The following is a 17,370-nucleotide window of genomic DNA, read 5'->3' as shown; positions in this document are numbered from 1 at the left end:
TTGCTATTGTTATATATAACCACTTAAAATAAAGGAAAAATTCTTATTGAAACAAATTTATTTCAAAGAACATATGCTTCTATTTATGCTACATTGGATGTAATTTAAGGCTATAAAACACGATATGTTTTAAAAGGGTATCTCCTACTTCAGGACAATTGCTATTGCTTGGGATCTTTTTTCTTTTAATATGATTGTATTAAATTTTAAAACCATGAGTAAAAGTAAACAAGAAAACAGCAAGAAGGAAAAATGAGACAAAATGCAAGGTAAACGTGTGAAAAAAGGAAAAAAAGACAAGAAAAAGGATGGTTTCCAACTTTCTTTGGTACAGTTGTAAATAAAAAATATGGCCAACTTTTACTTTAAAACTAACAATAATCTAGATTAAATGTACCCTTCTAACAGGATTATGCCACCAATCTTTATGGAAATACAAAAATTACACATTGCTACAATCTCCAAAGAAATGGTGAATTGAATCTGAACTGTGGGATGGAATTTGGATAATTGGGCATAGCAAAATCAGTGTACAGTGTATTTCACAATACTCTTCAGAGCCTGGCTTTTGCAGAGTTTGCATATAATATCACTGCCATCACAAGACAGGATCCAGCATTTTGAGAGCAACCTTCTTGTTCTTGGTATAAATAGTAGGATGTGTCAGAAATAAGTTTATTTCTGAAGATAATATTACAATGCAAGTAAATGGTTTGTAACCATGGGAAAGGCTAATGTAAGCCATAATCAGTATGTAATCATGGGTTTGCTAATTGTGCTGCAACCTGATTGGTTGTAACCTATATAAGGAGGAACATCCTTGCATGGGTGTAGTTTGTTATAGAGTGGTTTGTGCTGGGTGGTTTGTAGTTTAGTGGTTGCAGTGGTGGATATATTAAAAGTTCTATGATAGTATTATATGATAGTTTGCTTAGAAAAGCAGTTTGATAAAAGAGAAGTTAAATATATTTTTACAAGAAAGCCTGCTGCAGTGTTTTTCATTGAAGACTTCAATTAGATATAGTGGTTAACTGTGGCTACTTGGTGGGTTAACTGCCACATGCGCAGACCTCTCCCTCAACAGGATGAGGTTTTAACATACTGCCTGGAAGAGAACATATTACCTGTTTTGTAAGATGGCGTTCTACATGTTCTAAAGGCAGAAAATGTTGCTTTGCTTCTTGTACATATTCTTTGGGATAAAGGGCACTAGGGGATGTGTTGGTTTGAGGTTCTTTTGAATCGTTGCAATCCTGAAATCCTACAGAGATGACAAAACAAAAATAAACTTTTTATGCTATACAGAAAATGAAAAATGAGTCCCAGGACATTAGCTTTAATATTAAATTTTCTTACAAGGATTCTATTTTGACCTCAAGTTAGTTATACAATAATGTCATTTCTCATTGTTCTTCATCTCCAGGAAACAAAACAAAAAAAGTATTTATTTCAAGAATCTTCTTATGTACATGAGAAGGGTATAAAAGAGCTCTTTGCTATTACGTAACAAGTAGTTGCTACCTTGACCTTTTAGAGCAGTAATCAAGGTTTTCATAGTCAAGAATAAAAAACAAATACTGAGTCTGTTCATGTTTCATACCATCATGTTCAATGTTGAGAGCAACTGTACTCTTATTCAGCAGCATTTCATTCTCAAGCTCTGACCAGGACCTCTTAACCTTGGCAACAAGCCTACATGCAGTACTTCACTCCATTAGTTTTTTCAATCTCAAGAGATTGAATTTCTTATGCAAGAATTGAGCTTACCTCCCTTTGAAGCTTCTCCAAGTTCCGTTCTTAGTCTATTTACCATCTCTAGTAGCTGCTGTTTCTCTTTGCTCAAACAGCAGATCTTTTTTGCAGCTCCTTTCAGTCTGTCCTGAATCACTTTTCTACGGTTTCTAAAATTTTGATGAGGTCCGTCACCTGCGCCCATACTAAGTAACTGTTGCTTGGGATGAACAGAATCCTCCTGGAGCCATTTTACCAGTGTATTCTAGGAGCAAAATGAGATAAAGATTATTCCAGGGTAGGAATCCAGGTTCTCAAAATGGGAAATATGTTACAAGCATCAAAAGGTAAGGGATTCCTTATCTTTTGATACTTGTAATGTATTTCACATTTTGAGAACCTGTTGGAGGTTTTCTGGGTGCTGTTGAAAAACCAGTTGCTATGAAGGTTCCAAATCACCAATTACACAGCACCATTTAACTGAAAATTATTTGCCACCTGGACTGGACCCTGTCTGTTCCAGATGTCTTATAAATGTTTTGCCTTTATTGGCAGCAGATGGGCATGCTTCTAAGCAAAGCATTAGACTCTTATTTTCCAAGAAAGCTGACAAAACCTATTTGGGGCTCATAACAATGTTAGGAAATTTTTAAAAATTGCCAGAGACTGTGACACCGCTTTGAAAAATTCCAACTTCTCAAATTTAAAATAGTTATTATTTTAAATGTAATAATTTAGGGAAAGGATTCCAGCATATATCAAGACAACTATAAAGGGGCACATTTGTAAAGTAGGCATGACACTAGGAAACCCATTCCAAAATAGTATTACTAAAAGAAAATGAAGGGCAAGATATATATTTCTTAATGAAAGGAGTAAAGCAAGGGTGTCAAACTTGATTTCATTGAAGGCTGCTTTAAGGTTGTGTTTGACCTCAGATGGTTGAGATAAGCATGGTCAGGTGAGCATGGCTGAGGTGAACAAGGCCAGCTCAATGTCACTTGTGTCGGGGTGCTTGTGACCTTGTGGCTTTTGCTCTGCTACAGTATGCAACCAGCTGTGATGCCTTCTATAGAGAGGTTTGTGCCTCTCCAAATCATGTACAATCAATTTAATTTACCCCAGATCAACTCCATTCAAAGCAGCAGTAGGATGCTCCTGGTTTGGACTGGTTCTTAGAACTGGTAGCACGGATGGTGGGAGGCTCCACACACACACCTGGGATGGGGATGGAATCTGGATAATTGGGCATAGCAATGGGCAGCTGCTCTCCCAGTTGCACCCGTGCGCATGACAACCAGGAGGCCAGTGCACCGGAACCCAGAAAAGCAAGGGGCAACGGCTGTGTGCCACTTCCAGCACGCCTGTCATGGGTTTGCCATCACAGTCCTATATAGAGGGATCTGGACCTCCTTTTCCTGCTAATAACCCCTCTAGTGATGCATCCTGGAATTTTATTTGCCTTAACAGCTTCCTGGGCATACCATTCACTCATTTTGCAGTCATCTGCTATTATATTCCTTAACTCTGTGCCATGAAAAGTGAATTGTGCCCTCGAAAATGAAGTCATTGCTAAAGATGCATTCACTTATGAATTCATCTCAAAAAGAGTGACCCCATGAACATGAGTCTGTTTTGCCCTTCCATTAACATAATGGCTTACTACAGATGAAGCCTGTATTACAGCTTCAGTGCTTACACCACATTACCTTCAAGATACAATTTTGCTAAACAAAATACATTTTAATGAAAAGGGGAGAAGAAGAAAAATCAAAATCATATGACCTGTGGCCCTCATATAACTAAGTTTTAATGTAACCCAAAGATATTCTTAGATATTCTACTTGTTAAATAATGTGGATAAGCAGAGACGTGTCCTTGTAGCTTTTTTTCTGCAAAATTTCCTTCCATGGAAATTCTAAAAAAAATAAATTCTTGGAGTTGGCAGGCAGAATTATGCTAATAAATTAAAGTTTGACAAACTATTATACATTTAATTAACACCAGCCAAAAGTGAAAAAAGGTATTTACTGAAGGTATTTGATATGTGGGGAAAAATATTTATAGTAGAACAAGATAAATTTTAACTTGTACATCTGCAAACTTAGTTAGCTCTAACTGAGATACAATAGTACAAGTTATCGATAATTTTCTTTCTGTATTCAGTAAGAGTTCAGTTCAATTAACCCAAATGGATTATTAGAATATGTCTATGGTAAACCCAGATGCAGCAAAGAATTAGAATGCCTCTTAGTGGAAGTAGTAGGAAAGACATGGACCCTTTCTCATAAACTGGTACTCTATATATGAGGTCAGAATATGAGAAGCATTTTACAGTGAAAGCAAACAAATGTACCCCTTGTGTTCCGAATAATTAAGTTATAATTTTATAACAGTTATAAAATTATAATATATATACATATACCTACACACACACACACACACAAAATAAAAAAATGATATTTTTCATACCCCTGTTCTTGAATGTTCAGTTTCATTTTTTCCCAGAAACTTTACAGCAGCAACTTTACTATGATGTAATATACCTGAAATAATAAAGGGCAAAACAAAGCAGATGTCAACTGAAGAACTCCAAAGATACCTCAAATCCTTTCTAGTTAACATACTTTTAACTAATTATTAATGAAGTTGATGAAACACAGACATATAATTGTATTTGGGGGGAATCTTCATTGCTACATCCAGTGATAATTAAAATTTACTTACTGAACAATCAAACAGTATATTAGTCTAATTCATCTACAGATGGCAGGAATTCTTTCCAGATATCTTCTTGTCATTGGACCTGATTTGTTACAGCAAATTTTTATTTCTTTGTTTTTAGTAAGCAATTTTTCTTCTAATAGTCCTGTAACTTCTGGCCATTATTGCTCAGGCAACAGTCCTGAGTCTTATGGGCCATTTGTCATCCCAAGGAACTTCAATACCTAGTATAGTACTTGATGACCTACTAAAGGTGATGATCAATCAATCCAGTACAGCTTTCTGTAAGTTATGTTTCGCCACAGCATTTATAGAAGCAACATTCTTCACCTGGCTCCTTTGATGAGACCTGGTCTAGTATGTTGAAATTTCTTAGCTTCTGTGCATGTCCACCACATATGATAAAAAGAGCCTGGTAGCTGATTACATTTCCAACATTTCATTGATCTATTCTTAAACATTTTTGCTAATCTTTCTGGTGTCATATACCATCTATATATATTCTCTTTATACGCTGTTGACATTGACATTTTATAATTTCTTTCCCAAATTTGTTGTCATTTATCTATATCTATTGAATATCCTATATTCTTCATCCATTTTATCATTGTATCTTTAATTTGTTCAAATTCTAAATCAATAGACAAAAAATAGCCATAAAACCTTTTTTATCAAATGCTCATCTGAGCCAAATAAAATTTCATCTAGTTTAGTTTTTTCAAGATTTATACCTTCTTCTTTATTATCTTTGTTATATCTTGCCTGCAATTGTATATACGTATACTAATCAAGGTTTATACCTTGTTTTTCTAATTCTATCATTTATTATTTTATTTATTTATTAGTTGGACTTGTATGCCGCCCCTCTCCGAAGACTCGGGGCGGCTCACAACAAGTAAAAACAGTCACAACAATCCAATTAATTAAAATATTTAACGATTTAAGAAAATCATTCTATCTGTTATCTTATTCATATCATTAAAAAAGGTTTTATTAATTTTAATTGGTATGTTTGAAAATAAGAAAAGCAATCGTGGTAAGATAATTAGTGCAATCCTGCCCATCAATGACAACTGCAAGTTTTTCCACTTTTGCAAATCAGTTTCAATTTGTTTCTTTAATTTAATATAGTTTTCTTCCATTAATGTCGAACATCTTGCTATTAACTAAATTCCCAAGTATTTTACCCTCTTCACTACCTATATGTTTAAAAGTGTCTTTAAATAATTTTTTTTGTTTTCTGTCATATTTTTTACAATCATATTTGTCTTCTCTTTATTGATTTTAAGTCCTGCTACTTCTCCATAATTCCCACTTTGAGTTACGAGTTTTGGGCCTGAAGTAAGTGGTTCTTCCAAAATGAAAACTAAATCATCTGCAAATGCTTGCAGTTTATATTGTTCATCTCAAATTTTGAGGCCCAAAATCTCTTTGTCTGCTCTTATAGCTCTAGTCAGTACTTGTAAAGTCAAAATAAATAACAGTGGTGATAGTGGGCAGCCTTGTCTTGTACCTTTGGTGGTTTTTACTTTATCGGTCATCTCTCCATTCACAATTATTCTCGACAACTGTTTATTATAAATTGCTTCTATGACATGTAAGAACATCGCTCCAAAATTCATATATTGTAATTGCCTATTTAAAAATTGCCAGTTTAAATTGTCTAAAGCCTTTTGTGCATCCAGAAACATCAGTGCCATCTGTTTTTCGGGATGCTGTTCATAATATTCTAAAGTTATATTCTATTTGCAATAATTGATGCAAAAATCTTATAGTCAACATTTAACAAACATATTGGCCTATTGATCTTTAATTTTTGTGTATCAGCCCCTTCTTTCGCTATCAGAGATATATAAGTTTCAGTCCAAGTATTCGGAATTTTAACTTGTATAAATATTTCATTTATCAAATCCGAAAAGATAGGTCCAAATACCTCTTCAAATACCTTATAAACCTCAGCTGGTAGTCCATCAGGTCCTGGGGCTTTACCATTCTTTTGATCTACTAAAGGTGATGATCAATCAATCCAGTACAGCCTTCTGTAAGTTATGTTTTGCCACAGCATTTATAGAAGCAACATTCTTCACCTGGCTCCTTTGATGAGACCTGTCTAGTATGTTGAACTTCTGGCATAGTATTCATCTTCATCAGAGCATGCAATAATTATGACATATAATAGTAGATGTGAAATGTATTTCACTTACCATCATCCTCACTGACAAAGGAGTTTGGATGGAAAGTTTGAGTAGCTTTATTACATCTAGGGACTACATTAAGAGAAGGCATAAGTATTTCTCTTGGCGCTTCTATTGCATTTTCTTTCTGTTTGTCTATTGCCTCACTTTTTTCCCCCAATCTTCTGATCTCCTCTTCTAGGGATTGCTTATGCTCTGCAAAAATAAAAATGCCCGTTTTAGGTTGAGAACTTGCAGACAAGATTGCCTGGTTATACTTATAAATTAAAAGAAAAATATCCAAACATTCTCAAATATTTTCCTGGAACAGCAGTAATATAGGTTTACTGCAGCAAAAGTAACAAAAGTGTAATGATATTAATGATGAAATAAATTACAAGTTTTAACAGTTGTAGACCTTAATCAGACATATACTTTTATATAAAGCTTCATAAAATAATTTTCTTATTTCTATTTGGTTTTCAGGAACTGGCTAAATGAGCTTTTCCTGGTATTCTTTTAAAGATTAGGATAAGAAGAATGATTCCAGAAGCAATTTCAATTTCACATAGTAATAAAAAAAAGGAAAAAAAAAATTTTTTTCATTTTAGGCAGTCAAGCAGCTTATAATCTTGTTTTATATGAAATGTAATACATGTACATGTATGAAAACGAGAGAAGTAGTAGCATTTGTTAAGTGCTGAATAACTATAATTTTAATTTTATTTCCAACAGCAGATGGGTTGGATTTTTATCATTTAAATTTCATTTTAAGAAGAGACTTTAATATTGTTACAATTGATAAACATATTCTTGTAAGAGTAGAGTAATACTTTGATTGGAGAGAGGCGTTAGAAGGATCATGACTAAATTAGAATCATAATATTTGCTCCAAAGAATAAAGGAGGAGGAGGAGATAGAAGGGGAGCTCATCAAATTTGCAGACAACACAAAGCTGGGGTATGGGGAATGCTAACACACACCAGAAGTGTGTTGCAGGCTTGCAGCTGCGAAAAAGTTCTCAGCTGCATCAACAGAGAGATAGCATCAAGAGCATGAGAAGTGATAGTATAGCTCTATACTGCACTAGTAAGGTCTCACTTAAAATACTGCATCCGGTTCTGGTCACCATGATACAAAAAAGATGCTGAGATCCTAGAAAGAGTGTAGAGAAGAGCAACAAAGATGACAAGGAGTTTGCAGGCTAAACTGTACAATGTATGGTTAAGGGAATTAGGTATGTCTAGACCAATGAAGAGAAAGATTGGGGATGACCTGAGAGCTGTTTCCCAATAAATGAGGGGCAGTCACAGAGGAGTGATTGACTTCTATAAAGTACCCGAGTGACACAAGAAGCAATAGGTGGAAGCTCATCAGAGAGCTCTGACCTGGAACTAAGGACAAATTTCCTGACAGTGAGAACAATTAATCAATGTAATAGCTTTCCTCTTGGAATTGTGAGTGCTTCATTGCTGGATATTTTCAAGAAAAAATTGGACTTCATTTGTCCAGAATAGTATCCAATCTCCTGCCTTGAGCAGAGACTTAAGTTTGACTACAAAACCTCATAGAAGTTTTGTAGCGAGTTAGACTACAAAACCTACATAGAGGTCCCTACCAGCTCTCTATGTTTTTAGAGTTCTACAAATAGAACTGTTTTTTTATTGCTAACACTTGCTAGAAACACAGACCTTTTACATGGAAGCCATACACTAAACAGCATTATGTCTACATAATAATAAGCTGCAGAGGTACAAAAAATCTTCCAAAAAACAAGAGAAACTTTTGTTAAAGGAGACTTAGTAACTTTATAAAATATAGAGAGCCTTGTCAGTAAATTAAATCCATTTCATAGCCGGCCGAAGTCCTTTGGAATTGGGCGGCATAGAAGTCAAATAAATAAATAACCAAGAGGAAATAAAACTACAGCAGAATTAATTATACCTGCATTTTGTATTTTAATTTTGATGTCATCAAAGGAAGCTGCCTGATTATTAAGGATCTCCATTTCTTTTCTCATTTCTGCAATAACAGACCTCAAGATATTGTTCTGCTGCTGTAATGTTTGGATATCAGCAGGAGGAAAATGTTCAGAAACTCCTACAGTACCCTATGGGTAATCAAGAAATTAAGGAAATTATCAAAACTGCCTCCCTTCAGAATAGAATAAGTCATTCAAAGAAGCAAGCTCAGTATACAGCAAACTTACCAGTAAAACCATTCCAATGACATACCATATGCATCCAAAAATGAACAGTATAGTTAATAATCTTTAAAAATATCTGTGGAACTGTTTTATTTTTTTATTACTAATATATAATCACCCATATATACATAAACACAATATTTTAATGCAACATTATATAATCAATATACTGTATGAGAAATACTTTCCAGGAAAATATATGCCACATGTAAAATCAAAATATACTTGGAAATTAGTAACAGAGTACAGTAATAGAGACTAGTAACAGAGTACAGTAATAGAGACAAAATAACCCCCCGAAGTAATGAAATTTAATTTGTGAATGAAATCTAAACAAAATCCATTTACTTAAATATTATATAGTTCCAAATGTACATCAGCAATATAATTTCAATACTGAAATATCATTTGTCATTTTCGTAGATGACCTCCTGTGTCTAAAAATTCTGTAACTGAGTATTTTTCAATCTCTGCTTCTGATCTCTCTCCAAAGAAGATACTCTTTTTAGAACAATAAATAGTGGACAACCACTAGAGTGCAGCATAAGTTTTTTAAAGATTCAAAACAGTCTCAGTATTTTTGATAGTATATATGAAATGGCTGTTAATAGTGAAAAAATATTTCTCTAAAAGAGAAAGCAAATGCAGTATCAGAAACATTGGCAAGATTCAGAAGTACAGTAATATTTTTCAGTGATTCGTATGCTGTGAAAAGCTTAAATCTGATTTAACAGTTGGAAATGGTAATAATATTTTGACAACACAGAACAGTGTTATGTATTTATACAAAACTCCTTTTGTGTGAATTCGGTAATTAAAAAGAGACATCTTATGCAACATGGTAAAAAACAACAATGAATCGTGTTAATATGTGTAGGAAGTTAGTACTCATGCCTCTCCTAGAAGAATGAAATATTCTAGAAAATGTTTAAAACACAGAATATTATAACTCCCTGAATGAGAAAAGGAGAAACATGTTCTTGGAAATCAGCCCCCACCTTTGCTAATAGCCTCAGAAAATCTGGGCCACCTTATTTACAACACAAAAGACATGGCCTCAGGATAGGATTAGTCCTCTACCCATTTAGCAACAGAAATCACCACATGATTTCTCAATAAGAAAATTACAAACTAAAAAAAAAAAATCTCTGGCGTAAAAACAAAAAAGGACAAGTAGCAAACTTCAAAAGCCGTTATAAAAGCATATGCAACCAAATAAAAGCAGAATGTCTCAACTACCACAGCATACAAGAGGAAAACCTCCTGCGCTCCAAATCCAATCGAGCCTTCTACAACTTTGTCAACAACAAACTCAAGGACTCTAGACCTATCCCACCTCTCAAAGGACCCAACAACAAAGAATGCCACGACGATTCATCCAAAGCTAACCTCCTGAACTCATTCTTTGGCTCTGTCTTTGTCAACAGCAATGGCTCATCCCCCAAATTTATCTCTTGCACCACAAACTCACCACAAAGTCTAACCCAAATAGACTTCAGTGAAGACTGAGTTGAAAAAGCCTTAGTGACCTTAAACCCTCTCTATCAGTCGGACCAGATGGCCTATGTGTATACTTCCTAAAAAACCTCTCTTCTGCTATAGCTGAACCACTGAGCATAATCTTCAAAAAATCCTTCAGAACCAGCACACTTCCCAAACTATGGTCAAAAGCTATGGTCATCCCCATCTTCAAAAAAGGAGACCCCTCTCTTGTCGATAACTACAGACCAATATCACTATGCTGCGTCCCATGTAAAGTCATGGAATCAATTATAAATCAATCAATTACTCTCCACCTAGAAACTAAAGAGAGGGAGGGAGAGAGAAAAAAGAGAAAGAGAAAAATGAGAAAATGATGGAGGGAAAGAACAAGGGAGAGGAAAATGAAACAAATGAGAGAGAAGAAAAAAGGGAGAAGGAAGAGAGAAGTGGAGAGTAAGGAGGGAGGGAAGGAAGGAAGGAAGGAAGGAAGGAAGGAAGGAAGGAAGGAAGGAAGGAAGGAGAAATGGAGGGAGTTTGTTGATTTAAGTTTAAATTTACTTGTTAATAAAGAAGTATAAATTACTTTATTATTTAATTACTTTATTACTTCTTCTTTATTTTAAATATTGTATTTGTTCCAATTTTGTTTTTTACTTTAAATAAGGTATGTGCAGTGTGCATAGGGATTTGTTCATAGGGGTTTTTTTATAGTCCGGCCCTCCAACAGTCTGAGGACAGTGAACTGGACCCCTGTGTAAAAGGTTTTGGGACCCCTGTTTTAGAGGGTCGGGGCTGCCACAGAGAAGGCTCTTCCCCTGGGTCCTGCCAGACGACATTGTTTCGTCGACGGGACCTGGAGAAGGCCAACTCTGTGGGACTTAATCGGTCGCTGGGATTCGTGCAGCAGAAGGCGGTCCCGGAGGTATTCTGGTCCGATGCCATGAAGGGCTTTATAGGTCATAACCAACACTTTGAATTGTGACTGGAAACCGATCGGCAACCAATGCAGACTGCAGAGTGTTGGTGTGACATGGGCATATCTGGGAAAGCCCATGATTGCTCTCGCAGCTGCATTCTGCACGATCTGAAGTTTCTGAACACTCTTCAAAGGTAATCCCAAGTAGAGAGCATTACAGTTGTCAAACCTCGAGGTGATGAGGGCATGAGTGACTGTGACCAGTGACTCCTGATCCAGGTAGGGCCGCAACTGGTGCACCAGGCGAACCTGGGCAAACGCCCCCTCACCACAGCCAAAAGATGGTTCTTTATGTTAGCTGTGGATCGAGGACGATGCCCAAGTTGTGGACCCTCTCTGAGGGGGTCAGTAATCCCCCCCCAGGGTAATGGACGAACAGATGGAATTGTCCTTGGGAGGCAAAACTCACAGCCATTCCGTCTTATCAGGGTTGAGCTTGAGTTTATTGACACCCATCCAGACCCTAACAGCCTCCAGGCACTGGCACATCACTGCTACTGCTTCGTTGACTGGACATGGGGTGGAGATGTACAGCTGCGTATCATCAGCATACTGATGATACCTCACCCCTTGCCCCTGGATGATCTCGCCCAGCAGTTTCATGTAGATATTAAATAGCAGGGAGGAGAGGACCGACCGCTGAGGCACCCCACAAGGGAGAGACCTAGAGGTCAACCTCTGACCCCCCACTAACACTTACTGCAACCGACCGGAGTGGTAGGAGGAGAATCACTGAAGGACAGTGCCTCCCACTCCCAACCCCTCCAGCCGGCGCAGAAGGATACCGTGGTCGATGGTATTGAAAGTCGCTGAAAGATTTCTTATACAGGAAGAGGAAGCTCCAACGTGGGGCCCAGAGTGGGCATAAATCTATCTCCCTCTGTTATCCATGAGCTCTTTTTGCCCAGAACCTCAAACCATGTGGTTCAATCCACCATTAAACCATCTTTCCAAGTAGCCTCCATGTTTCCAGTGTCTTTCTCCCCACTTGAAACTAAACCCAGATGGACATTTCTTCCAAGGTGTGTTAAGATTTTTATCTTACATGTGAAAGCTTTTACAGCCTGATGTCACTTTGGTTCTAACAAAAGATCTACACAATTACAGATTTAGGAAACTTCTTCCTAACCCGACCATCATAGTATGATGGTTTTGAATAGATTGTTTTAAAAATTGATATTTAATATTAAGACACTTGATAGGATATATCATAGCATTTTTTAAGCACTGAAGAGCTAATACAAAGAACATCAATCTGTTCTTTAGATCTTAAAATTCTAATTATAACTATGTAACTGTAAAACAGGTCACATAGGAAAACCAAGTTCTTCATTACTATATACAGTATACATGATCTTAACCAAAAAGGCCAAGAAACAATTTATTAAACATATTCAAGCAAAAGCAAATGTCAAGGATGTTTGAAACTGGATTCCTGCATTGAGTAAAATTTTAAACGTGTTGGCCTAAATAACGCCTTCTGTATTTTAAATGCTAATAAAATTGTCATTGTGTAATATTTATTGCCTTTTTGTATTTGATTATTATAATATATTTCTCTATAATTACCCTACTTATACCATAATTCAGTTATTCTTTGCATTTATCTTCCTTCTGTTGTACCTCATACATATCCACAAAAAATCTCCATCATTTTACAACAGTGTTTTTATTTAGAAGAAATGACTAAGCAATTCCTCAAAAAGCAGCTTGTAGAGATTCCTGCATAGGAAAATATGCTTTCACTATACCGTTCTTAGGAGAAAAGTGTTACCTTATAGCTAACTAGCTTTATCTACTAAATGATTTAAAGGGGAAATATTTGCAAAGAATGATTGAGCTACTTCAATTTCTGGTTGTATATCATAAACTGTTAAAAGCCAGTTACCCATGCAATATAACCTTGAAGGACAAATAATCTAAAGTTATTTTTCTCCAACCTTTTCAGGAAATATAAAACCTTTCAAAGATAGCCACAATGCATATTGATGTAAGGCTAAAAATAGCCGAAACCAGCAATTATCTAGCCTAGGGATGGGCAACCCACAAGTCACCAATCAATTCCCAATGTTATTGTGTCTTCTCCAGAGTTTCCTCCTCAGTTGCTATCAAAATTCAACAGCATAATTTGCTGCTATACTTTGCCAGCATTATATGCTATTAAAATTAGACACTGAATCCTTAAAATCTCTAAATATCTTTTTAATGTAATAATTTGGAAGTTTTATTTCAGTTAATCTGACCTGTTTTCACTTTGTGCTATTTATCATCCATTCCTTTTTTAAAAAATGCATTATTTCATCTGACCGATTGAATAACCTCAGTGATTAAGCTGGAAGCATCCATAAAATCACTATGAAAGCAACATACTGTAAATAAAGCCATAAATAATATAAGTTACATCATTGCCAGTAATGATTAAGGTAACTGCCTAAGAAGAAATTTTAAAAATAATTTGCCATTGTTTTCTTTCCAGTGACCCACCTGATTTCATACAAGTTCTCTAAAAACAGGAAATGCTTTTCAGCAGTCAAAAACAGTAGTATTTTACAATTCTACAAGATCTAATTCCTTTTTCCTCTTACAAAATACAATTGCAAATTTACCTTCCCAGAGTATGATTTCTGCTTAAGAGTCAAAGGATTTTCAGGATCATATGAACAGGTTTATATTTAGAAAACACAAACAACTGCTCCCAAAGTATACATGTTTCTGTCTTGCATTGTAAAGTATTTTATTAGTTCTTGTATAGTAGAGGTCTCAAACTGAATCTCCTTGAGGGCCGGATCAGCACTATAATTCTCCTCTGTTGGCCAGCCATTGACGACGGGGGTGGGGGCCAGCAGGAAATGGGAGAGACGCATCCTGCAGCACCCTGCTGGCCAAAACATTTTCAGCCTGGATGGCCTCCTGCAGCACTTTGGTGCCTAAAATGGGACATAGGGGGGGTGAGCCTCCCCGTAACCCATTTGGCTGGCAAAGTGCTGCAGGAGGCCATCCAGGCTGAAAATAGGGCATGGGAACCACTGGGGCCACCCACACCCCATTTTAGCTGTCTGAAGCATAGCAGGCTGATCTTTTGCTATTTCCAGGCTGGCCCCACAGGCCAGATTTAAGCACCCTGCAGGCCAGATCACAACACCCTGGGCCTTGAGTTTGACACCCCTGTTGTATAGGATTTGTGATGAAGGAAAACACTAGCTTCCTTATGGACAAGCCACGACTCTAGAGTTTAGAGCACTGAAGATTCAGTGCTTGCTAAATGGCTGCTCTGATGAAGCGAGTAGATGAAGAAGATTGAGAGAGACAGAGGAGAACAAAGAGAAACTTTCTTCTTCTTCCTAGGCTTGTATAAATGATTTCTCCCACTCCTATATGCTGCTTGGTTGGAACTCAGCACATTCAATTAATTGATTAATTAATTAGCATTCTGCTCATTTCTCTACCAAGCGGCACCGGGCAGCTTATAATGCTACAAATAACAGACTAAAACAAGTACAGTATTAAGACATCAGACATTAAAAATTAAAACATTTAATATTAAAACAGATAAAAAGAACCAACGCACAGATAGGGCAGAGGTGAGATCTTGTACTAGTCTACTAGCCAGCCCCAAAATGGGACACTCAAATAGGGGGCCCAAGCCAGTCGGCAAAGCAGGGTTTTCAGACTGCTTTTTAAGGCTAAGAGGATGGGGGTGAATCTCAACTCAAAAGGAATGCTATTAAAAAAGGCAGGAGGCAACTCTCCAGTTGAATCTCCCTAGCCAATGGGATTCAGAAAATGCCCCTTCTGCTGGAGGTGCGACAATCTCACTGGGGTTAGATGGTTCCTGAGGTAACCTGGATCTCTGTTATAAAGACCTTTAAAGATGATAACCAATACCTTGAATTGGACTGGAAATTGCATAGCAGTGATGTAACATTCCCTAGGGACTGTTCATGCTGCTGCATTTTGTGCCAGCTTGTAGTTTCAGTATCCAGGTCCTGAAGGCAGCTGGTTCCTCATATTGGAAAGCTTTACTCAAAGGAAAGGATGGGGTCAGATTACTCAAGTAAGGAGATGACTTTCTGCTCACGACCGAGGGTGTAAAGAATTGAGACTGTTGATGCAAGGGCAGAAAAACCTCAAACTGCTGATGGCAAACACGTTTGCTTCCTTCGTTTGTTATTTTATTCTAAGAGTTAACTTTTGAGTTCTTGATTTGGACTGTGAGATTCCAAATAGTATGATTTGTTGATAACCTTGTCCCTGAATGCTTATACGTCCATGGAGAAGAAACTTCAGATTTTTTAGACTTTGCTTTCTGGTACTGTCTAATCAGCTCCCTACCTCTCTGTCTACATGGTTTCTGCTGATGTCAGGAAAGGGGTGCAGAAAGGATCCAGTTAGGGTCCCACTCAGATAATTAAGATGTGTATTGGGTGCAGCATTGTTATATACTAAAACCTGAGATTACAATACTTTACATTGGTTTAGCAATAGTTCTTGTCTTGATTGAGAAGACAGATAAATCAAATCAGAATGACAACTCCTCTGATGAGTCAACCCAAACTACTTTTAAAGGAATCAGGACCACTACTGACTAGGCTACAGGTAGAATAGATCTAATCATAAACCTCCTGCAAGTCAACCTGATTTCAGTTTGATGGTTTATTTATGAGATTTATGAAAGATTTTTCTACATTTTATTATGGTTCTTACTTGAATTCCAAAATCCACTAGCTGGAATAAACTGTAGAATTGTGAATCCATGTTGAGTCATGTTGTTAGGATTAAAGAATAAAGGGTATATTTCAGTATATATTCAGTCCTAGAACTGAGTTCACAACCTGTTCCAGGCTTAGTTTCTATACTAAATTCTTTACTATCTTGGAAGATTAGGTCACAAAAATTGAGAACTTTTCCAGATTTTTTTTAAAGTTAGAAAATTTGTGACCTACAATAATAGCCCATAAACCAATAAAATAACAATGTTTATATACATGATATTGGCACTAATAATAGAGAAACATTAGAATAGGGATGGTAAGCACTCTGGTGCACTTATGCACACCCTTTACTGACCTCTTAGGAATTGGTTGAGGTTGACAGTGGGTAGTCTAAGGATAAAGTTTTGGGGGTCAGGTGATGATACTACAGAGTCAGGTAGTGAATTCCATGCATTAACTACTCGGTTGCTAAAGTTGTATTTCCTACAGTAGAGTTTGGAGCAGTTTACTTTGAGTTTGTATCTGCTGTGTGCTTGTGTATTGTTGTGGTCAGAGAGGGGTGGCATACAAATCTAATAAATAATAATAATAGTAATAATAATAATAATAATAATAATAATAATAATATATAAAAACAAAAGGCAACCTATTTTATATATAAATTATTTCATGAAAGCATGTGTAATGAAATTTTGATGAGAAATATCCATCAAATTTCTGCATTAATGCAATCAAATAGTTTGATTAAATATCCCACAGAATAATAGTGACTATAAATTATTTTAAGTAATTCCAACCTGTTTCTCTTTTAGCAAGTGAAGTTGCTGACAAACTTGGTCTCTTTCAAGAGTTATAGTAGACAACCGAACCTCCAATTCATGCAACTTTTCTTCCTTTTCTTTTAGTGCAGCAGTAGCCTGTAAAAAAGTTAAAGTACTGTAACTCAAAAATAATTTTTCAAGAATTTTTCACTCTTATCTTCTTGTACATCTGATATCCCATTACAGGTCATCCTTACTTAAGGACCTTTCATTTAGTGATCATTCAACAGACCTTCCCCAAAGTTACTTATAAAACAGTTCAGGAATTCTGATGGCTTTACCCCCTGATCTCATGATTGCATTTTGGGCACTTGGCAAGTGACTCACATTTACAAATTACATAATTGTGATTTTCAGATTTTTTTTGTGATGCTTTTAATCTGTTACTTCCAGTTTTTGGCAAAAAAAACCTCTCACCATTTAAACAGGTTCACTTAAAATGCTGCACAAAAGGTCATAAAATTAAGCACGGTCAGGTGGAATCCTGCTTAATGACTGCCACAATTCTAGGCACATTGATGATCACAGGTGGAGGAATACCTGT

At 36.3% G+C, this 17,370-nt stretch overlaps 1 protein-coding gene across 1 annotated transcript in view; it reads right to left on the bottom strand.

The window, feature by feature from the left end:
- Positions 1-17,370, bottom strand: part of CCDC57 (coiled-coil domain containing 57) — a 73,065-nt gene that overhangs the window by 27,055 nt on the left and 28,640 nt on the right. Inside the window, exons 10-15 of the mRNA XM_070740125.1 lie at positions 16,803-16,922; positions 8,574-8,739; positions 6,660-6,845; positions 4,204-4,277; positions 1,768-1,996; positions 1,125-1,261 (exon numbers count right to left, since the gene is read on the bottom strand). Coding sequence (XP_070596226.1) covers positions 1,125-1,261; positions 1,768-1,996; positions 4,204-4,277; positions 6,660-6,845; positions 8,574-8,739; positions 16,803-16,922 — 912 coding nt within the window. The remainder of the gene's footprint in view (positions 1-1,124; positions 1,262-1,767; positions 1,997-4,203; positions 4,278-6,659; positions 6,846-8,573; positions 8,740-16,802; positions 16,923-17,370) is intronic.

The sequence above is a fragment of the Erythrolamprus reginae genome, chromosome 2, assembly GCF_031021105.1.
Source record: "Erythrolamprus reginae isolate rEryReg1 chromosome 2, rEryReg1.hap1, whole genome shotgun sequence".
Lineage (NCBI taxonomy): Eukaryota > Metazoa > Chordata > Lepidosauria > Squamata > Dipsadidae > Erythrolamprus > Erythrolamprus reginae.
This window is presented reverse-complemented; position numbering and strand designations above follow the sequence as displayed.